A 24,566-nucleotide genomic window follows, 5' to 3' on the forward strand; every position below is an offset into this window, starting at 1 on the left:
AGGTGAATTTATTTAAGTTAAATTCATTTCAGGTGAATTTATTTAAGCTAAATTCATTTAAGGTGAATTTATTTAAGATAAATTCATTTAAGGTGAACTTATTTCAAGCAAATTAATTTAAGATGAACTCACTTATAGCGAATTTATTTCAAGCAAATTAATTTAAGACGAATTCATTTACAGCGAATTTGCTTCAAGCGAATTTAGAATTTCTTTCGAACAAGGTTGAAGTGAGAATTTTCTTTCCCTGCTTTTCGAGAACTGTGTTGAAAATAGTTATGCCACGTGTAAGCTATATTAGTGTTACGATTTCTCTCACGGAATTTTAATTAAATTCTCACGGGGTTGTAACCGCTGCTAATGAAAATTTGTGAATTTTCATTTATGTACGCAACTGTTTACGATCAATGCAATCGTCGAATGTTCCTTGCAGCAAAGGTACACGCGTTCTGTAATGTTGTACAAAGTCATTGTACAACGACGTAATTATTGTAATTGTACTAGGGATCACTATACGTATTTTTACAGGTCGAACTTTAGAAAATCGATAGAAATTAGTTCAACTGTGATATTTACTTTACTTGCTACTATTGAGATATCAATATTTAGTTTTCCTTTTTAGCAATATAAAAATTCAGAAATAATTGTGGTAATATTCAATATGTTAATGGATTTTAAAAAACTATGGCCAATTAATTATTTATAGCCTTGGTCAATTTATCTTTTTTAGCAACATGATCGCCTAACATATGACGCTTAATGTATATATTTAAAATCAATGGTTACTTCTTTAAAAAAAATTTCTTCTCAAGCAACATAATCTAAGAATTCATCTTCAGATTATTTTTCAAAAGAAAATGATTACATTCCTTTCTATGGGTACTACAGTTGAGAGGAGTATTGATCAGCTTCAAAAAGATACGGTGTAAAGAAGATCAAGATATTAGATACGATAAAGATACTAGTAATTCTTCTTCACAATGAGTCAAGAACACAGCTTTTAATTATCTTTAAGTATCATATATTAGGCGATTATGTTGCTAAAGAAGATAAATTGATTAAGACCATAAATAATTAATTGGCTATAGATTTTTAAAATCCATCAACATATTGAATATTACCATAATCATTTCTGAGATTTTATATAGCTAAAAAGGAAAATTAGATATTGATTCATATCTTCAGAATTATTGTATTAATTTCTGAGTAACAAAATGATTTTTATGTATTAAATATTGATTAATGCCTCTTGTATCGATTTCAATCATTTTTTACTAATACTAAATGGACCATACGTTTATATGCAAAATAAAAATCGCTTGTACTGATTTGAATATACATAGATATTAATTTCCTATTTAGATAATTTTAACGAGTTGACATAATGTGACAGTATCTCCAAATGCTTAAACCGTTCTCTAGTTTTCAATTTAATTTAGTCATAATTGTGTAAAAATCACTAAGCAGTTACGAACAATATTAATAACCTAATCTTAACACAAAGATCCCAATAATCCGCGAGTCTTAAAAAATCTGACAACTGGACAAAGACAATAACAAATTTGACAGCACATAGCAAACGCGAAAGGGGTAGGAAGCGCGTTCAAAGATAAAAGTCGTAATCAAGCAACGATAAATGTTAACCCCAGGCTGCTCCGGTTTCCCTAAATAAATCGATTCGATCCCCCGGAATTTTTATGGTTGCCAATTCGCCAGCCGGCGTGTTTCAGCCCGCTGACAGACGAAGCGTGTTCAGTGACCTCTTTCAAGGAGCAAAAGCGTTCGACCGATTCCCGTCGGAAGCGGCCGTCAACAGTCCGCGAAGAAACGAGCCCGAATCTCCCTCGTTTAGCCGATCAATACGTTTTCTCCGCGGCGGCGGCGGCGGCAGTTTTCTGTCCAGGGGAATTAACGATGCTTCGCGTCCCTTCCGAAATTTCCATCCGGATTGGCTACTTGGCGACTACATTAGAGGACCCGCAGTCCCCGAGTCCGTACACTTTTGAAGTAGACGCATCGATCGTCATAAGTGAATTCGTTCCCTCGGATATAACCGGAGACGTACTTGGAATACTTGGTCGGCTTCTAAGAATTTTCCGGGGATGGCTCATGAATGCAAATTAAAACGTTCGGCCGACTCCTATGACGCGCGCGCGCGCGCCTCTCTTTCCTCGTTTCCGTTATTTGATTTCCCGTATAAGCGGCATTCAGAAGTCGATAAGCCGCGGCGGGCGGCCCGAAGACTTGAAATAATGAACGGCGCCCGGTAAACAGGTCCCCCAGTTGTTCAAATTCCCCCGTTTCTCGTTTCTCGTATTAGGGTGTCCTCTAAGTTTCTTCCCTTTTTTGATGCGAAATGAATACACGATATTTGTTGTTTGAGGTGGATTTATTATGTTATATATGAACTGTTCTGTTCTATAACCTTCTCTTCTAAATAATCTTCTCTTCTAAATAAATTCTCTTCTAAATAATAATCTTCTCTTCGAACCTTCTCTAAGAAAGCATCATTATGCCCTCTTTCCAAAATTGTTGAAACTTATTTGCAAAATATTCGTCTAGGTGCGTTTTTACTTCGCTTATGGATTTGAAAGATTTACCACGGAGAGAATTTTTTAAGAAGAGGAACAAGTGATAATCGGATGGAGCAAGGTGTGGGGAAGTAGAAGGATGAGGTAGAACGTTCCAATCAAACTGTAATAATTTTTGCCTTACGGCCAACGCAACATGCGGTCTTGCGTTGTCGTGATGGAAAACGACGCCTCGTCGGTGTCGCCAATTCTGGCTGTTTTTCTGCTATGGCGGCTTTTTAATTGATCCAGTTGATTGCAATATTTTTCAGCATTGATCGTATCACCTTGAGGAAGAGTTCGTAGTACACTACACCTTTTCAGTCCCACCAAATGCACAAAAGAACCTTCTTCGGATGAAGTCCAGGCTTCGCAACAGTTGAAGGTCTATTTTCCTTGGACCAAGTTCGTTTTCGATGCACATTTTGGTATAAAATCCAAGACTTGTCTCCAGTGACAAAACTCTTTAAGAAAGGATCCCTTTCGTGTCGCTGGAGAAGCAAATCGCACGCAGAGACGCGGTTCATAAGGCCGGTTTCCGTCAATAGGTGTGGAGCTCAAACTTCATATCGATTCGCATGTCCCATCTTGATTAAATGATTATGTACCGTTGTCTTGGGAATATTAGTGGCATCCACTATCTCGCGCACACTATATCGCGGATTTTCAGTGAGCACAGTCTTGATAATGTCCGTATCCGTCGTCGCTGGGCGGCTGCCGCGGTCTTCATCTTTCAACTCGAAATTGCCAGCTCTAAATTTTTTAAACCAATCGCGGATGGTCCTACTAGTCGTAGTACCCACTCCCGTAAATGGTGCAAATCTTGTCTGCAGTGTCCTTTGCACTATTGCCTTTTTTAAAGCAATGAAGCATAACGTGCCGCGAACGCTTCTTTTGGTTCTCCATATTGAACGGTGCAGAAAAAATATTAAAAAAGACTTTGTCACCAGTGAAACCTACTTTGAAAGAGCTCTGGGACGACTGAAACCGATGCCATAAACGGCTAAGAGATAAGCCTGCATGTTCATATAAAAACAGCCACTTAAAGTCACTCGTAGCGTGGCGCGGAAGAAACTTATACGACAACCTAATACTTTCCATTTCTTTCTTTCTTTTCCTTTTTAATATTTTCGGTCGAACGGCGAACGACCCGGTTGCCTATTCGCCTCTCTCCCCTTTTTTTTTCTTTTTTCGGCCGAGCCCTTATATTAGATGGCCGCGGCTTGAATCCCGGCCTGGAAAAATGGGTCAGCCCAAATTACCATGAATTATACCCGCGGCTCTTTTTTTTCTCCCCGCCGCGCGCGTAAAGTGAAAGAGAAGTGCGCGTTAATTTCATACGATTTTTCATATCGCCGCGGCCCGGGGGCGAAACTGCATAAACGGGGCCCGCGGCGACTAAATTGGAATCCCCGCGAATCGCGCGGCCGCGCCGTGTCCGAGCGGACCGCGCGCGCCAAAGATTATTTAATTAAGGCTCGTTCGTCGCGCCTTTGGTATTCCTTGCCATTTTCAGCTCGAAGTAAATGGCCTCGTTAATTTTCTTTGCCGGCGCCCGCGCGGGGATTTAACGAACTGCTCGACACACCGCGAAACGTTTACGTTGTTGACTATCCCCGGTCGACTCTATTGCATATTCCTTCTCTTTCTCTCTCTCTCTCTCTCTCTCTCTTTCCCTCTCACTCTCCTTCTTTCTCGCTCGCTCGCTCTTCGTTTCCTTTTCCTCTTTTTCCTTGTTCCGTTTCGTTTTCCTACCCTTCTCCTTTTTTTTCTCCTCCACCACCCCCACCACCACTCCCCCTCCGCCGTCTGAGTTCTATAACCCTGTTTGGAACCAGAAATTGGGCACTAACGAAACAAAACGACGCGGTAATTGTGGGCAGAGTAAAAGACTACTAACCCAGTTATAGAATTTACGGGCGGCCGCAAAAATATCCTCCGTCCGCTTTGTACCAATTTGCGGCGAAGAAATATGCACCCCCCACCCCCTGCTACGCCCCGCCGGGAAACAACGCGAAGACGAAGTTACGAAATTCGTCGGGCCAATTTTTAATCCTTTCCTTTCGAACGGTGACACCGAGGCACCGTTAAGAATTATCATATCACGTTCTAGAAAATGCTTTTGACATTGTTAACCCCTTGCCGTACTATTTTGTTCATAGTTACAAGGATGGGCTGTTTCTTTACTTTAATCATTTTTTCGAAGGAACGAGAAATATATTTATTGCATTTGTCTAGATTTAATTGAACGGTTGAATAACGATGAGGGGAGGACAGAATTTTATTCCGGTTTAACAGAACGGGATAATATTTATGCTGAACAAGACATTAATAGACATCTGTATGACGAGACAGATTCGTCAATATACGGCGAGGGGTTAAAGTTCTTCCTGTTTAAAATTCATTTTTGCATGGATTTTAACGATATAACAAGTCGTGAAAAGTCTTCTACCGCGAATAATGATTTCCTGTACTTTAATATTTGCCAATTAAATCAAAAATTGTTTTCAAATCCTATAGATAATACGACTGACATAAATCCATTAATGATAGTACCTCATAGGTGATACGAAAATCACGTCTGCAAAACGCCAAATTTAAAGAAAACTGTGATAGGAGCTGAGGGGCGTAGCCCCCGCGTTCCCCATATTCCGTGCAGGTTATTTCCGAGCCCTGATCCAAACGATCCCCATATTCGTTCAGAAAATTTCAAATCGTATGGAACATCGAACGAAAAGAATCTGCGTGAGAGGATTACAAAATTTTACACGACCTCTCTTTAGCATTTGCCAGTAAGCTTAACTCGACGTCAAAGTTGGTCGCTTATTTTATACAGGTGCTCGAATACCTGCAGCCTGTGCTTTCATTGGGAGAGTTCGGCGAGGTGCTATTGATCTTCCGACGCACAACATTTATTGCTAATAACGTTAAAAGTTTATCGAAACGTCATCCTTTGAAGCCCGACGGGGAAGTTCACGCCACTCGCGAAGAAACTGCTTTTCAACTTTCGAAATTCGTTTAGCATTTAACGTCTCCGTTGACTCGGCATTTGTATTCAGTTTTATTGGATCTTGTCAACGTCGAGTTTTATTCCGGCGGATGAAACGAGTCTGAAAATCGAAACTTCTTCGCGATAACTTCGAACACGAGCTGAAAGTTTCTGGGACAGCAAAGAGCAAAGGGGTGGTCTCACATTCGCCGGAACGTGGCAACGTTCATTACTAGACCGCAGATTTTTATGCAAATTTACAGTTTTATGGGCTAGAATCACGAAAACCGTGATAAAATAGAATTTTCTTTCTGAACCGACGGTTTCACGCGGCTGCAAAGAATTTAGAAAAGGGTGAAGTTTTATTTTCTATTTCCAATATATTCAATAAAATAGTACTATTTTATTGATAGTTACAAAAATGAGCACATTTTCTACTGTAATAATAATTTCTTTGAAGGAAAAGGAAAAATATTAGAATGAAATCCATTATTTTTACGTGAACTTCAAGACTTTATTTAACATGTTTCCGATTGTCCGATTTAGGTCAAATATCCACCGTTTTGTTCTATAATTTGTTGCCACTTTAAAGGTACCTTCATAATGTTGTCGTATGTGGTCCATTTCTCATCCTCAGTCACCATGCGTTCAAGGAATTATATTACAAATAGAAATTCAAACGATTATGGTTTTTTTGTGTTAATTGATGTGGCACCCAAACGAGTTAAAATTGTTAAAAGCGTAACAGTTTTATGATTCACCAGACTCAATTTCATATTCATAAATCGTACTGTTATATAGAAGGAGCAAGGCATAAGTTAATTTCCGTACTAGCAAACGTCAAGGAATGTTTTTTTCGCCAAAACCATGTCATCTGCAAGCGGACAGGTCGAATTGTTATTACGGTCGCCGAACGTGTACCTCTACAGCCTAAAAAATAATAAAAAATTAAATGACTAAAAAAACACAATTAGCACAGTTTTGTAGAGCAGAGACAGCTCTATCGAATAAATACGACACACTTTGTCAAACATCAACAAATCGTTGATGGTTAAAATAGCTATTTTATATCTAGGCTTAAAATAGCCTGAAGTGCAAAGGGTTGATACAAAATCTCTATTACAAGCCAGACTCGTCAAAATACGGAAAGGAGTTAAAAATAATAGAACACTTATTTTTCGCCGTTGAATAAACAACTTTTACAATGTACCAGCGACGAACGTTACAATAGTTCGTTGAAAAACTCCGTGTCGTGAAATCCCCGGACACGGCTCATCAATGTTCAAGAAAAGCCGGGACATTCTCCCAGGGCCATTTCAACGCCGCTATAGCAACTCAACAAGGTCCGACACGTACCAGTTAACGTTCACGGAACAACTGAACTGTCCTCAGATCGTATCGTTACTTCAGTGACAACCCATTTTCCAGCTAGAACCATAAGTACAATTCGCGCCCCGAGTGTAACTTGCTGTTCGCTTCTCTTCGTTCTTTACGGGCGACGTTTATAATATCGCGCCACTTAAGATTGGGATCGTCGAGGTATGCTGTTCCAACAAAATAATGTGGAGCGCCGTAGTAAGGAACATTAACGTGTTCCAATTTCCGCGGAGAATAATCTGTTTGAAGTGAGTCGTCGTTTGCATATTGTTCCGAAACTGTTCGAAAAGTACTTGTGGAACGGTAAAATTTGCTTCGAAGATAAAGGGTTGATAATTGATATTACAATAAGATTTGAATATTTTATAGCTATTTATTTGTAACACTTAACTCTTTATTCGAATATTTGGAAAACATTTTTATTCCAATAATTCGTAATTTTTCAAAGAAATTTGAATTCAAAACTTTTTCATTCAAATTATTCGAATAATTCAAAACTTTTTTAATTCAAAATCTTTTAATTCAAATTATTCGAACGATTCAAAGAATTCTTTACTAAAACAATTCGAAAAATTAATACGGAAAAAATAAATTAATAAACTACGAACAAACATATACTCTAACACGTTTTATTCGAATATATTATTTATATCGAATCAATAAAGTGCGAATATCCATAAACATTCATCAACATTCGAATAAAAGACGATTCGGATAAATTTGTATCCGATTGAATATACTCGTATACAGTATCGACTAAAATTTGATTCGTCGGTCTACACAGTTTCCGACGCGCGTCTCAAACAATCAGCCGTATCTCAAATGTAGCGCCCCGGCTAAATCGCAAGCCATTAATAAACGGAGCCGAACGAACAATGCCCCGGACAATTCGGAATAAGAATGAATCACGTCGCGGCGCATATCCAGCGGCGTGACATCGTTATTCAAAGTGTCGCGGGACGGGGTTCAAGGAGACGACGACAACGACGAGGACGAGGACGAGGACGACGAGGCACCGTCGGAATCAGTTTAAAGAGGAGCACACACGAGTATAAACAATATTTTCGATATGCTAATAATCCGTAGTACGATATCAAGATACATGTATGCCCGGCAGCGCCGCGATCCAAACACTCATGCAACATTCATGAGCCATCGTCCGTATCGCTTCACCCTTTCAGCCGTCGCGCGCAGTAAATCCTTGTCATATCGTATCTACCGGCTCTACGGGCATTAAAGAACCTCCTCCACCTACCGACGGGCTTTCTTTAAAAGTGTGATTTTTCTCGAGCTGATTTGCGAACGCGCTCCTTCCGCTCCGGGGACGCTCTCCGCGCGCATTAATGCAATGACACAAAACAGACAAACAAGCGGACGATGAAGTGGAAGCGGGGGGCGGGGGCAGAGGGGGGGATGAGGAATGAATAACGAGATCGGAACAGAAGAGGACGCCCCGGGGATGAATGGATCTGAAGCTTGGGGAGGGGGGGATTGGTGACGTCGCTACGGCCACTGGGCGCCTCGCGAGCGACAACAATATTTCATTGAGTTTCTTGCGCAAATTGTTTTATTATGCTGTTCTCGATGCCGGGGCGTTAGTCAAAGCTGGAGACGCGCCAAAAAGAGAGACAGAAATATTGCCCCGGAAATATCGAGGCGCGCGGGCTTAAAGACAACAGCTGCTGTGCTCTGTGACGCGTCGGTTTGAGATACACCGTCTACCGTGGGGGGGCGGGTTCTACAAATGGGGTAGATTGAAATAAAAGTGGAGCCGAGCGGCTGCAGCGTGTCGGGGCCGTTTCAATTACAAAGAAATAGATTAGAGACGCTTCTCGATACAAAGAACTGACAGATAGAAATCCAACGACAGGTCTGACAACGCTGGATGCGTTGCTAATAAATGCACCGTACATATGAGCAATATATGGCGCGGTATAAACAGCGCGAAAAGGATGAAGCATTTAACCCTTTCACTACGGAGCGCGTTACTGACTGGTCGACGTAAGGAATGCTACGAAGCAGTTCTCTCAACTTTACAATGATATTTATTATATTTAGTAATATCACTTTACTTTATAAAATATAAAAGTTTATAGTCATTTTAAATATTATAGTCAACTGTTTGTTGATTAATCAAAGTATCTCATGTAAAGTATAGAATAAAAGTATATACGTATATGGTATAAACGTATACATATATATACGCTCTTCGTATATAAATGGTCATTTTTCGAAGGCGTATGTATACGAAAAGGTTAAAGTGAATATTACTTTCCGCATCTTTCGAGGGATCATTTGATGCGGAAGCAGCGTCAAAGTGCATCGTTCTGTACATCGGATCGGCAACGAAAACCAATCGAATTGGTAACTCAAATGTTTACAGAAACAACCGCGCAAATATCGCGTCGGATTAAGCAAATTTCTATTTCGGTAAATACGTGGAAAATGTGGAGAACAGCTCGCGGAACAGACGCCGTGCGAATTTTATTCGGATCGGAAATAAACTACGCGACATTCTTCGGAAATTGATCGAGCAGTTACGGATATCGCTGCGAAGTAACCGTGTACGTATAGCGTAGTTGTCGGTCGGAGTGTACTGGTTGCGTGTGCATCGATCGACAATTTCAATTAAAATCTGGTTCTACCTGTTTCAATGGTATCGATTTCAGAAGGATAAACGCGAAACGGAAAAAAAATTCAGAGCCATTGAATTTTTCGTGCGGACGCGTTTTTCCAGCCCGTGTGCGATTCTTTATCGGCCGTATTGCCGGTGCCGTCAAATATTTTTTATCTTTGAATAACAAATAATTGAATAGGATTATTAAACCTCGTGTCAACAAAGCCGGCCAGACATCGGCAAACATAATATCGCCGGAGGGAACCGGTCGAATTCTCGGCGATGGCGGCTGTTTTTCCTGGCTGACGATGGCTTTTCCAGCTGATGATTAAAAATCACTCGGGAAATTATATTTTAAATCGTAATCGTACGAACGGCTTCCATCTTTCTGTTATAATATCGCGCCAGGCGCGTTATTTCGAATGTGGTTCGTTAGATATGTAAGTCATTTAAAGTCAGTTAAATTCTACCGATTCTACCTAAATGAACCCAAGTCTGGGTTTCAAGAATTGCTTCTCTCTTAACTTGACTAATCACTCGACTTTTATGCGAAATAAAACTATTTTGCAATTTTTACAAGACACGAGATTAAATAGAGAACATCTTCAATTTTGTAACAATTCTATGAAAACGAGAGCAGTGTATTAATATATCCTAATTCTTATAATCTTCTAACTTGCTTAAATTGCATTTTTGTTATAAATGCATAAAATTGACAATTTACTAAACACTTCGACAATTAAAAAGTCTATAGCTGTCCGAACCGTTTCCACCTCTATATCTCTATTTCTATATTTGTATCTCTATATTTCTATCTCTATATCTCTATCTCTATCTCTATATCTATATCTATATCTCTATTTCTATATCTCTATTTCTATATCTCTATTTCTATATCTCTATTTCTATCTCTATATCTCTTATCCTGCCTTATCCACCTTATCCATAAGATGCATAAGATAGATAAGGTGGATAAGACAGATATAGTGGATAAGATGGATAAGACATATAAAGTGGATAAGACGAATAAAATGGATAAAAAAGAAAGCTGGATAAAAAGATGGATAAGGTGGATAAGGAAGGATAAGAGATATAGATATAGAGATGGAGATAGAGATATAGAGATATGGATTTAGAGATAGAGAGATAGAGATATAGAGATATAGAGATATAGAGATACAGATAGAGATATAGATAGAGATATAGATAGAGATAGAGATATAGATATAGAGATATAGATATAGAGATAGAGATATAGAGATATAGAGATATAGAGATGGAGATATGTACACTTTTCTCGAAATCGAAGCCATCATAGCACCTATCGCTGCGAGATCGAGGCCATTTCTGCACTTACTGTCTCAAACGCGAGGCCGATGGCGTGTAGAGATGTCTACACTTACTGTCTCTCGAATTACACAATACCATATGTAGCGTTCTCTTTAATACTTCCTGTACAATTACGAATCGGTTTTTTAAATGTTTTTTTTCGTAAATAAAATAAAATACTTGATTCGTATCATAAATAAGTGCGATGTAAAGTTTGTCGTGTTCGGTATCATTTTTATTGGAAAAACCTGACCAATATATTAAAATTTTTCATGTATAAAAAATTAGAAATAAAAAAGTTAAGTCATCGTTTTTATGCTAGCACTGCTGTCGTACAACAATTAATTATCTAAGTGCACATCAATCCGATGCATCGCTTACGTTCTTTGAGTCGTTTGCTTTCACCCCCTTCGGACTCTGTTGACGTAGACTTTTCCGCGTGAGAGAGTATCTTTCGAACTCCCGTTACCGATAGCTGCATCTGTGGATCTTTGGGATCGGTAAACGTCAGTCCAATTTAGGTGTGCTTGATTTGGATGGTTTTAATTTAACGCCCTGTGAGGGTCCCTTCGATTGGGTTAAGCCTTTAACACAAAATTGGTAGGTAAATCACCGAATATTTTCTTAACAAGAAATAAACAAAATACATAACTATATAATACAAAACTATGTAAGTTGACTTATTTTTGTCTGATCTATAAAATCTATAAGATCCATAAGATCTATAAGATTTGTAAGATTTGTAAGATTTGTAAGATTTGTAAGATTTATAAGATTTATAGGATCTATAAGATTTATAAGATCTCTAAGATCTGTAAGATCTATAAGATTTATAAGATCTATGAGATTTATAAGATCTATGAGAGCTACAAGATCAGAACAAAAAATAGAGAGGCGTAATAAAAATGTGCTCTCTTTTAGCATTTCTAAAAAATGATAACTAACGTAACAATATTCTCAAATTCTTCTGATACCCTTTTGCATTTAATTTATCCATGTTCACCATAAATGCATAGAACACGCAGACTACCCATCGATAAGTTTCTATATCGACTGTCATCAATTTATGGATGATTAAAAACCGATATAAGAGTTCTCATTGTCAGCGATCGACTAAGTTGACAAACCCGCGTCATTTCGATTTAACGAGCAATGCCATCGATTGAGCGCTGTTAGCAGATTGTCTTCTTAAGTAGATTAGTTCTTTGATATCGTTCGGCATGCTCCCCTTTCAAAGAAGCAAGATCAGAGTGTCTCCACCTCGATTCGACCGCTCTAACGCATTTCTTTCAATAGTACTCGCGCTTCGCTGCTTCCGGTGCCCCCCACTCCGTTGTTGCCTTCTAATCTCGTTAGCCATTTCTAGCGGAAAATTATAGTTAACATTTTCCACCGCGCTGACAATATCCGACGCTACATATCCACGCGTGCAATATCTACAGGGTGTCTCAAATTTTAATGTTCACATTTTGTCAGTATATTCTATGGCACAAAGTGAAAAAAAATGTTATGTAAACATAGGAATATAAGCGTAGGTTATTTTCGAGATACAGCGAAACTTTCTGTTCTAATGATATTCGTTAGATTTAGTATTTTAGCTGACGATCCCAATGCTCGCAGTAACAGCAAGCTGATTACCATTCCTCTTCCGAATTTTTGTTATAACTTCATAAGAAAGCTCTATATAACCTAAACTTAAATAACATTTTTTTCTTACTCTGTGCCGTGGAACACACCGACAAAGTTTGAACATTAGAATTCGGGACACCCTGTATATTACAAGCGTGCACTCTCGATTAAACGCCGGCCATAATTTTCTCGGAAACAGATCAATCGCGCGCCGAACCGCGTCGAATTTATATTTTCCCGCAGCGATAAAGTTCATTTGTTGCAAAATTCGTTCCGTTAATAACAAACGAGAAACCGGGACCAGCCGGATTATTTACCTTTCCGCACGTCTCTCGAAAAATTGTTGAAAATCTGAAAGCACGGCCCGGCGATGTTAAATGAAAAAAAAGAAGAGAGAGAGAACAACGGACAGCGCGGAACGCGTTCCCTTTACCCCAGGGGGGGGGGGGGGCACTTCATTGGCCCCATATTGCATTAATGACGATCGTATTCCATTATCGCGAGATGCACGCCAGAGACCGGGAAAGCTTCCCGTCAAGTTCCCCGTTATTTAATAACCGTGGCAGGTTAGTTCGTAATTTTACATCAGCCGCCGAAACGATCGGCGGCTCGCGCGGCCCGCGTCGCGCGTCCGCCTTTGAAGCCGCCTACGTTTCACGCGTCGCGTGGTAACCGGCTAATTACGCAAACAGCTCGATGAACCAGACCAACAATAAATTAATACTCTTTGTGCACGGTAATTAACAATGCGTCGGCTAATGAAAACCGCGTGCGTCGACGCGGAACGAACTATGCGAAAACGATTTCGCGAACCGTTTCCGGGAGACACTTTGCGCCGCGGTGGTCGACGGCTTCGCGTAGGCGTGCTCCGTTCCACGGCGACCGCGTCGGCGAAGCCCGACGTGTTTGTTTAAAAAACAAAAAAAAATGAGAACACTCGTGCAATCATGAGAAGCAATTTCTGTAATTTTATATTCGATCGCGAGCGCGGCCGATAAAATCAAATGAATATTCAAAAACAAATATACGTTGCAGACTGTAATGGAGACCAGCGTATGTCGTTGGATGGCTCGTCTCGGAAAACCGCAATTATTTTTGCGGTTTCGTTCGAAAATCATTTCGTATTAAATTTCGACGAATACAGCGAGAAATGACGAAAACGGCGAACAAATGTTTAGCACGAAATCTACAAAGTTGGTCGAAATGACCGATTTCACAATTTCTCTTTTAAAATTTTTTAGGTTATGAAGACTTTTGCATGCGAAATTATTACATAAATATCACGATTGAAGCCTTAATATTTTGAATAATAAGACCAGACAATTTTTGTTTCTTGTATCGATTTCATTTGCTTTTGTTTCTAGTCTTTCTTAACAAAATTATTCAATTTGATTTCGATTTAAAAGAAATGAATAATATTCGTATTTGGCAGATGTCGCACGAAATCTTTATCACGAGTCTGTCTCGTTATTATAGTGCAGAAGGGGTTAAATCGCTGTTGTACGCGTAGATAGTATCCTGGAAGGACGTAAGGTAATTAATTATTACGTTCGAAGGTATCCGAGTATTTCGGGATCGATACCGGCAGATGTAAATTGCGGATGTATTTGGATTAGGGCAGCCTCAAGACTCGCGGATGGGCAGTCAGTCAATGGCAGGCACTCTCCCAGGCTATCGTAATTATCAGCGGCAGAATCGCAATCAGAGATACTGTCAGGATTATAAGTGCGATGAGAGAAACTGGATTTCCTCGAATTCATCAATGTTGGATATAGCAAATCCTTTCGCAACTATCAACGAACCAACTAACTCCCCCGGGCGTGCCTTTAAACTTAGCCGAGCTTATCAGCGGGTTCTAAATAAGCAGATTACCGTTGAAAAGAAAATGGCGCGCGAAATATTTACGTAGACAGAAGTTGACACTGGCGGCGTTGAATTATTAAATTATTAACAGCTGATTTTTAATGTACAAAACGCGTGAATATAAAGAATTGTTATTAACGCTGCGATGATTAATGTAGTAAACGCAGCTTCCATAGTTCGACAGTTTATTAATAAATAATGAAATGGACTGGAGTAGATAAGGAATAATATTGAATAGAAGGAATAAAGAAATAGTATTAAATAGTAAAATAGTAAAAAAGTTAAAATGGGGTAGAATTAATGGAGAATAAAATAGGACAGAATCCATAAGAAATAAAATAGAGGAGAATTGATATGAATTAGTAAAGAATAAAATAGAATTGGCCTAATAAATAGTAAAATAGGGTAGAATTAATGGAGAATAAAATAGGATAGAATCAATAAGAAATCAAATAAAACTGGACTCTATAAAATAGGACAGAGTCAGTAAAAAATAAAATAGGAAAAGTTAAAATAGGGTAGAATTAATGAAGAATAAAATAGAACAGAGTCAGTAAAAAATAAAATAGAATATAACTGATACAAATTGGTAAAAATAAAATAGAATTAGACTAGTGAATAATAAAATAGAAAAAGATAAAATAGGATAGAATTAATAAAGAACAGAATAGAACGGAATCGATAAGAAATAAAATAGAATAGTACCAGTATAAAATAAAATAGAACGAAATGTCCGAAGAATTAAACAGAACAGCGTGAATTGAAAATAAAGCAGAATCGATCAAATATCTCCAACGCAGAGTTCTTAAAACGATAGCCTCTCCTAACCCCGAGAACATCATCTCCAACATTTAATAAAATGGCTCCCAATGTAAAATACGTTCCATTACATTCTTCCGACATCTCCGGGGAAAGTTTGCCACCCCTCGTGGAAAGTTGTAACATAGTTATAACTTCGTTACAACTTCCTAACTATGCAAAATAGAAAAATGCTCGAAGCGAATGTTATTCAGTTCGATAAAAGCTATCCGAAGAAGGAAAGTGAATAATGCCGTTTCCCCGTTCGACGGAAGGCCGGAGAAAAATCCGGCCGCTACTTAATTGCCGATCCCCGCTGTTCTATTTAATTAAACGAGAACGGGACTCTCGTCGTCGTCAGCTGCGGCCACGGAATAGCGGCATTGTGACAGTCTATTTGGCACATCCTGCGCGCGACAGACACTTCTGCGGCGTTCCACCGGGGAAAAAGACGATTGGCGCCGGTCGTCTTAAAACGACGACGGGCGAGGAAAAACGAAAGAGTATCGTTTCTTCCAGCGGACGTTCAACAGATACTGAATATTATATCCGGAGACGTGATGCATCGTGTCCTTTGACCGACTCAACAAGTTCATTCGTTTGAGTATCGAGCCACCGCGGTGCAGCAATTTTTTACCGCCGGCCAGCATCGATACACTTCACGGTCGAAATCTTCTCGTGGATCGCGATTTCGCAGCAAATCTGTTTTCGACGATATATGTTATCGAAATCTATCGTCTTTGCCCATTTGTCACCGAAACTGTTCGTCGGCGATATTTAATTTACGTATTATCGCGCACTACTCGCAAATTAGAATTTACTCGATGCATTAGAATCCAGTATTAGATAAACATTAAGAGGACTTTAAATAAATTTTAGGTAACAACTTGAAGCAACGTAGATTTTTTCATTTTACATCATATTTCGTACTGTCAGTCGCGGGTGACTGACGCGGCGCTCAACGTGTTAGGTGACACTTTACCAATTCATACACTGTTATTTCAATATCTCGTTAACAAAATGTCGTTTCGAAACATGATAAATGTTCGAATAAAGAAGAACATAAACATTGTTTCGTTTAATTGCAATTTACCTATCTAAATTATCGTGTATTCAACAAAATCATTTCCAAAAATTTTGCTCCAACGATAAAACTGCGAATAAAAACAAGCTCGGTTGAAAGAGCGATATTAAAATTGTTTTGTAATTAGCTCCGCCGATTTCCACGATCGCTGCTATAATCCGGCGAAAGTTGGAATCGCGATGAATATAGGGACCGTCGGACAAAAGGCGCGGCGCAGTTCGAAAGATCGATTGCAAATTGGATCAGGTAGCGAAAGCCAGATTAAAAAACCGGAAGAATCGGGACGATTTGTCCGCGCTTGCAAAAGTGTCCGTGCTAACGAGGGGCGGGGGAGGAGGGGGGAGGAAGGGTTGTCTGTTACAGTTTAATTGGGTACGCCTTTATCACTGTTCGACCTTTAATTAATTATTCTTGTTAACCGGCCTCCGTCGTTTTTATTTGTTGTTCAGCGGCACGTCGTCCTCGCTCTATTTTTTTATTGTCCTTTGTTTGCAGCGTCACTGTGCGACGTGGTCTTCAATAGCGACTCGACGAAAACCGGGGTGGTCACGTCGCCGGGATATCCGAATCCTTATCCGCAGAGAACGCACTGTACATACGACTTCAAGGGACGTGGCAAGGAACGGGTCCAAGTGATTTTCCAGGATTTAAATTTGTATCATACGTCCGGAGCAACGAACGAGTGAGTATCACGCTGTTTGTCCGTTCTGATCAACTGGTATAATGATCGCTCTAATAGTGGTTGGGACACAGTATGATTTATGACAAATATTAATTCTATTCTAGATAAACGCTTCATTTCTTATTTATAAAATAATAGAAATACGGAAGATTGAACTTTTACTTGAAAATTAAATATATATACTGTGATGAGATCACTTGTAACATCACTATACCAGTTAAGACTTAATTATTATTTATCACTGTACCAAAGATATTTATAAAAAGTTCCAATTTTGTCACGTTTCATTTCTTATTTATAAAATAATAAAAATATGGAAAAATTGAACTTTCACTTAAAAATTAAATAAAAATACCGTGAAACGATCAATCGTAACATCACTGTACCAGTTAAGGCTTAATCATCATTTATCGCTGTACCAAAGGCATTTATAAAAAGTTCCAATTTCATCGCGTTTCATTTCGATATCATTTAAAATAACAAAATCGTTGGAAATTGCATAGAGTAATATAACACAGTCGTAACACACGTTTCGCAGACTTCTTTCATTTAAAGAGGCTTTAAATAAGACACCGACGTCGAGATAATGTCATTTACTGTTTTCCAAACGGTGTCGTTACACCTCGTAAAATTGCACGCGTTACGGATCCATAAAGATTATGGCGCAGTTACGTTGACCACCAACTTCGCCATTAAAAGCACGTTTCCATCCATGTAATAATTGAACTCCGTATGTAACGCAGTTAAAGCCCCGCTGTCTAAAACCCGGGTGTAGCGAGAAGTTGAATACGGTTAACGAGATTCCCCGTTGATTTCTAACTTGATAAAAGCGCGACGCACTAAATCAATTTGTCTTTGATCTCAGTCGCTACGAATTAATGCGAAAGTATTGTCAATTTGCGCGAGGTCAACTCGATTTCATGGGGGGATCGCATCGAAAGCGTGCACACGTTCTGTTAGCAGCGGTGTTATGTTATCGAACACAGTTACTAATGTGCATAATGCATTCGCTCGTAAAATGCATTCCAGTTGCGGTCATTTTTGTTACCAGAGAGTTAATTAAGACGACAAGTCTGAAGAAAGATCAACAGAATTTTTTGCTATTGTTTTTTCAATAGTATTAGGGCCTTGAATAAGTTCTCTTCAGATTTCTTTTGAATAAAGTAGTGCAATAAAATAACCCGCAAAACTATTTTATTCGGCTTAAAAATAGACATCTTCAGAACTGATAAATAAACACGTGGTTGACACTATAGTGAACAATCGTACACTGAAATTTAAGGTAACATACAGTACTTTCTTGCCGATGAGTCACTATTCGAAATTCCATGCACGGAGTACTACTAATACTGTCTTTTGAGAAGCAGCGAGAACTTATTCAAGGACCTAATAATTTCTCTGTCGTCGCGCACGGAACGACGATCGATCTTCCACCGAATATTTCCAAATTGTTCACTTTTATGTCGCTGCAAATAAATAATCTGAAATTCGTGCGCGAGTAAAAAGGGAGAAGTTTCGACAGGCAAGTGGCACTTGAGAAATTTAATTGATGAACGTTTTCAAATGGAGTGTCGGCCTTAGAACCGGAGCACGGGAGAGACCGCGCTGATGAATGAAACCCTCAAGGAAAACGCCGCGATTTTTGCTCAGTTCCCTGTAATTAATTCTTCGGGTGATATACCGCGGACGCGCATCGCGCTCAAAAAGAAATATGGCGGCGATTCTTGCCGGTGACCCAGTTCCCATTCGCTGCTGCCCGGCCTTTAAACAACATTCTTTTCCCCGGTCCCCTGAAAAGCTAAACAGCCGCGCGTTTCGAATGCGGGAATTCTTCCCGTTTACGCTCGTATCACCGCGCGGAGGAGAGGCACTGTTCCCCGTAATTGACTTAATTATTTTTCTTAATGGTTTCGTCCGTCTCCTTTCACGTGGAATCATTAAGTCAAAAATTACAACTCGTGTTTTTGTTCGTCGGCGACGTCGGTTGCCGCGACGACCCAGTTAACAGCACTTGCGCGCATCGCGTGATTAAAAATTCGTTCGGCCCACTCTAATTGTGCTCGCGGCACGGGGCAGGGAAAGAAAAGGGACAAAAACGCGTATTAATTCTTCGGAAAGCAACGATTCCGGCCGAATTGTTCCACGTTCGAGGAACGAACGGCTAAATTAATTGCGACTGAGATGAGACTTCTAGCGGAGGTGTTTAAATGTTGTATTTATTACGGGGATTGGAATTTCCGGTGAAGTTCATTCTTGAAAGCTTCAATTTTAACTTTATTTAATTTGCCATGCAAGCGACGCAATTTTATTGATATCGATGAATTTTCCTTCGCTCAGATACTCATTTTATGATAATAGAATGGATTCAATTCTTTGACTTTTTTTAGAAAAATAGTCTCCATCTGCGTAATTCTTCTAACATGGTTTGTACGACACAACAGCTTGCTAATTGAAAACACGTCTTTCCTAGAACATAAAACAGTTGACGAACTTATAATTAAACAATTTATAATTCTTATTATCTATTAACATAATATCAATAATAAAATAATACTGACCAAATCGCTACTTAAAAATACTTCGACCATCGCCACGAAACAGCGAAACAAATTCGAAATTCCTGCTTATGATGAAACACTCTTACTAAAGAGTATACATTATCAGGGAAAGGTGAAAGGTCACGGTGCAGCAGACATTATTGAGCACGGTCGTTTGCGGAAGAGAATCTCGTCGTCCCGAACAGTTCAATCGAAAAAACAGTTGCCCGATGAAAGATCGGGTTCGCATTCCCGGGGATCGACCGATCCTTGTCCCCTTCGAACTCTTTCACCGCGAACGACGACGGGGACGGTGGTGACCATGGGAAAATCGGGAACAATCGGGGTCGCGGGTCCGTCAAACGTTAATTTAGCGGCATTCGGTGCCGGTAATGCGAAAAAAGAACCCGACGGTCGGGGGCGCGCGCGTCGTTTAGCGAGCCCTTCGAAACGGCGCGGCCGCGGCGGCGGCGGCGGCCAGCCATCAAAAGGCAATGTAGAATTTGGCAACCGCGATCCTGAGCTCCGCTTGACGTACCTCCAAATACAATTTGCACGGAGTGGATCGAGAGTGGTGTGCCCGAATTCCGCCATTAGCGTGCCGATTGATCGACGAGTTCGTTCCGTTGTCCGACGACGAGGATCGGACGTTCCTGGAATTCTGCTTGTCCTTGTGAAAAGCACGGGAACGGACAGTTGCGATCGATTTCACGAGCGCGAACGGCCGCTTGTGCCACGGCTCTGTACGGCTGTCTGTCTGTGTGCGCGCGCGAATAGGTCTACTACGGTGTCGGTGTGCCGATTCGTCGATGTGCGCGCCGATGCGTCTGTATTATACAAATGCGTCGATGTGTGCGCGCGGCATCTAAACCGGTGAATGTGCGACGACAATTGCCGTCTACGTACGCGCCACGCGACCGTCCACCCCCGCCTAATTCATCGGCGCAAACAGAGAACCAATCGAATTTGTCTGAAAAATAACGAAACCCGCGGCACCGCGCCGATGCGCCCGCGATATTTCCCTCGTTACAGGGACGACGGGCACTGTTGCGCGCGTCGGGAACATCGTCCCCGGGCCCCGCGGCCTTCCGTGTTTCATATGCGCTTTCATTGCTATGAAAATAGATGGGCCGCGCGCCGCTACGTTGACACGATTCGATTACGAGCGGTTTAGGAGGATTTATTCAAGGGGGCGTTACCCCCCCAAGTCGCCCGTCTGATACACCCGAAATTTACATGTAATGCGGAACCGGCTGAAACACGCGCCGCGCTTTTTCCGGCTGTTTCATAGTCTGCGGATGAAAGGAGCATGCGATTTTGGGTTTCGACCCTTTGGAATCCAGTCGCGGTTTCGAGGTGACGTTAAAAATTGTTGTACTATTAACGAGAGAATTTTCACAGTATTAAATCTTTTTATAATCGACAAATTGTCAAATAATACAAATTTTCTGTTAGCATACACGTCAATCACATATATATCAAATAAAAGGGGAATAATAAAAATAGAATGAAATATGTTGAAACGAACGTCTTGATTTTAAAGATAGAACAGTCTCGAGTGCAAAGGGTTAATACTTGAATAGCAGGCCTCGGGTCTGTTGGGACCCAAAGTATAAGCATCGTTATTTTGAGATCTATTTTCTGCGATCATTGGGTCACATTTTGGCTAAATATATTTAAATGGTCGCCTTATTGTTCAATTTTTAGCAATTTAATTAAATAACAGACGCTGTACTAAGAACAATAGAAAGAAACATGATCCAGCGTCCAAGTTTTAATTGTTTGCGGAGAACAGAATTTTCGAGATTTTTAGATACTATAATAATATGCAATTTAATACTGTAATAAATTCTGTCATTTCGTCCCTGTAAAGCAAAACTATCTTTTTAATGCAGTGACGCACAGACTGGTATGTTCAAACAAATGAAGTTGCAATTGACTAATTGTGAGAGCCAGGAATTAATTCGCACACCGAATAGTTTCAATTAACATGTTCACCGTGGATCCTATTTTAGCTAATTTTAGCTAATTGTACATTTTAACGCGAAGGCTCGTGACAGTTCCAGCAGACAATAGAAATTGCCAAATGCATCGACAATAAAATATTTCCAAATTAATGGCGCACGGAATTATTTTGTTCGCTGAATTAATAACGTGCTAAATATTTTATTTGCTGAACTAACAGTTTAGTAAATATTTTATTTGCTGAACTAACAGTTTACTAAATATTTCATTTGCTGAACTAATACTTTGGTAAATATTTTATTTGCTGAATTAATAACGTACTAAATATTTTATTCGTTGAACTAATATTTCCGTAAATATTCTATTTGCGGAATTAACGACATATTAAATATTTCGTTTGCTGAATTAATAGTACGTGAAACGCTTTATTCGCTAAGTCGGTATCACAGGAACGAAAGCAACGGCATTGTTTCGGTTGATTATGTCGCGTTTGTGTTAATTAAAAAATCGAATGCTTTGAAACAGTACACCCGTCTATTTCGCAGCTTATTATAAATTCGGCGCCGTGGACAGAAAGTTCCGTGTCGTTCTCCGGTGACTGACGCGACGGCGAATACATTAAAGCCAAAGTTAGATCTACATTGTTGTTTGATTTATTGTTTCTTTCAATTTATGCGTGATGAAATTCTCGGACCCGTCGCCATGAAATGTTTATGAAGCCGCGAAACTTTTTAATCGAATAATATTCGAGCAGCGTCGCTGTTTGTAGATTCTTATTAAATCGACTTTAATGCTTCCCCGCGGGGCAAGCTAATAGAATTCTTTTTTCCTACAACAACGGCGATTAAACTTCACCCAAAAAGTTGTCGCACTTCCTCGAAACTTTGTTATCAGCGATACTCTTTGTGTATGTGGCAATACTTTTTGTTGAGTGAACTGATTTTGAACGTTATATTTGAAATAAATCTTTTATTTTGGGAAGAAACCAGCGAGAACTTATTCAAGGTCCTAATATATTAAATTGTTCATTGGAATACAACCGCGCAGATAACGCCTCTTTATCCACTTTTATTCGCGAACGTTGAGCACACATTACAGCGCCGACACTATTAGAAGGTTCTTTTAAATACGGTAATCCTTACAGCAGGCTTTATCTGATCATGCACTCTCAGGCGAGTTTAAATTCTGCGTCGGTATTAAATGGAATGAGGTGAAACCGCTAAAATGTTCTCGGTGTGAATGAAAATTTTACCACGGTTTTTTTTTCTTTTCAAGGGAATACACAGGTGAATACGAGCTTTCATTTTCTTTCACGTGAAATTGTACTTTAATTATTATCTCACCTCGATTTTACGTTTTTCTATCGCGTTTTTTCATCTTTCTAAATTTTTAACGGACACGCGCCTTCGCGCACTGTTAATAATATATCAACAATAATTAGTTTATCAATGAATAGAATTGAAATTTATTTCCTTAAAAAAGAATTTTATTTCCTGTAAAATAATTAAATCTGTTGCGTATTAGTCTGAGCTATTACGCCAACGAGATAAAACAGTGACATATTGTTAAAACAGTATTCGACCGTTTGTTCGTAAACTACGAATAAATAAAGCAAATCTGCGTTACGGTCAACGTGGACGTCCTTTGAACGATTACATTCCACTATAGTGAATCTACCAGCAGTTGTCGCGGCAGGGGACCCGGTGTACGAATTCCGGTTCGAAAAATGTGCCCGCCCGATTCCCCGTAAGCATGTTAGGGTTGTTCCCTCCCTCCCCCCCTTCGTCATTCGTGCTGAAACGCCGCTCTCCCCGGCCATATCTTTTTTCATTTGGCAGGAACGTAACGCGCCGTGTGCAATGTCTACTTCCCGTGCAATTTCATCCAATTTTGTCCGCCGATTTGACTGAATCAGGGCATCGACCCTCCTGCTCCTCAACATTCTCAGGATGTACGGGTCCTCTTTTCGCGGTACTCATCGGGCAACCGGCTCACGCTCGTTTTCAAATGCTTTGCCGCACTTAAGCACTGATTGACATCTCTCGAACACTTTGTCCGAACCACGGTCCGCAATGAACTGCACTCCGGCTATAATTTCTCCTGGAAACAAGATCAAGCTACGTGTCTCAAACTTCGACGCCTTTTTATCGGAATATTTGCCAGGGGAAGATGGACTAAATTATTTCATTTCTTTAAGGAGGCGAGGTTATGTCGAGATTTAAGAAATTAACTTTTATTGCAATTTGTGTTGTTTTTATATCTGAACAAACTGAATTGTTTTATGATATTTAGAATACCATTGGCTATGATTAATATTAATTTCCTAGATTCGAATTAATAGTATCTTAATTTTGCAATTTTTAAGTTAGATCAAAATATATCGTCTGCGTTAATAATTCTAATAAATCGTGAAGAATATCTTAATTTCTATTTTTACAATAAATCCATAAAATTCACAGTGATATAGACTGTACATAATATAAATAAATTCTCTCTTATTTTAAGATACATATTTCGGTCATATATGCATCGAAATCTGAAATTCTTTTTCGCTGCAATATTTCACTGAAAAATTAGCTTACCTTTCGTTGGGCTCTGAATTATTTAGCGACGGACTGGAAATTAGTCGCAGTCAATTTAATATTCCTCTGTTACGAGTCCATCGGCGATAGTATATTTATTTGTAGAGGCACTTCGTTGACTTTTGCATTAGCCCAAATTCTCTTTGGCACCGATGCAGCTAAATTGACTGCATTATGGCGGATTACATCGTTCCGTCGTTCCCGCGAATAAATTGTGCACAGCAGATATAGATTGTTTCACTTTATAAGATAAATAACCTCGAAATGTATCGATATCACAAGCATTTGATGTATTTAATATACCTTCTGTTATTACGCAACTCTACCCCACACAGTTTATCGCGTACAACATTGTATAATCAATGTTAATGCATTTCAACCGCTGTGGTAATTGGTTCTTGTTACTTAAACAATGCCGAGGTCTTCTTCTGTATCGAATTAATTATAATCTAAATTTCTGTTGAATATTTTGTACAATTAATTTTTCTGATTAAAAATTCATTCTTATTGTAATTAAACTTTACATATAATCTTCACGAACAAG

At 39.5% G+C, this 24,566-nt stretch overlaps 1 protein-coding gene across 1 annotated transcript in view; it reads left to right on the forward strand.

Moving 5' to 3' along the window:
- The window catches only part of Sol1 (CUB domain-containing protein Sol1), an 802,928-nt gene that overhangs the window by 712,108 nt on the left and 66,254 nt on the right, over nt 1–24,566 (forward strand). Inside the window, exon 9 of the mRNA XM_078176633.1 lies at nt 16,752–16,938. Within this exon, the coding sequence (XP_078032759.1) occupies nt 16,752–16,938 (187 nt within the window). The remainder of the gene's footprint in view (nt 1–16,751; nt 16,939–24,566) is intronic.

This window comes from Augochlora pura, chromosome 3, assembly GCF_028453695.1.
Source record: "Augochlora pura isolate Apur16 chromosome 3, APUR_v2.2.1, whole genome shotgun sequence".
NCBI lineage: Eukaryota > Metazoa > Arthropoda > Insecta > Hymenoptera > Halictidae > Augochlora > Augochlora pura.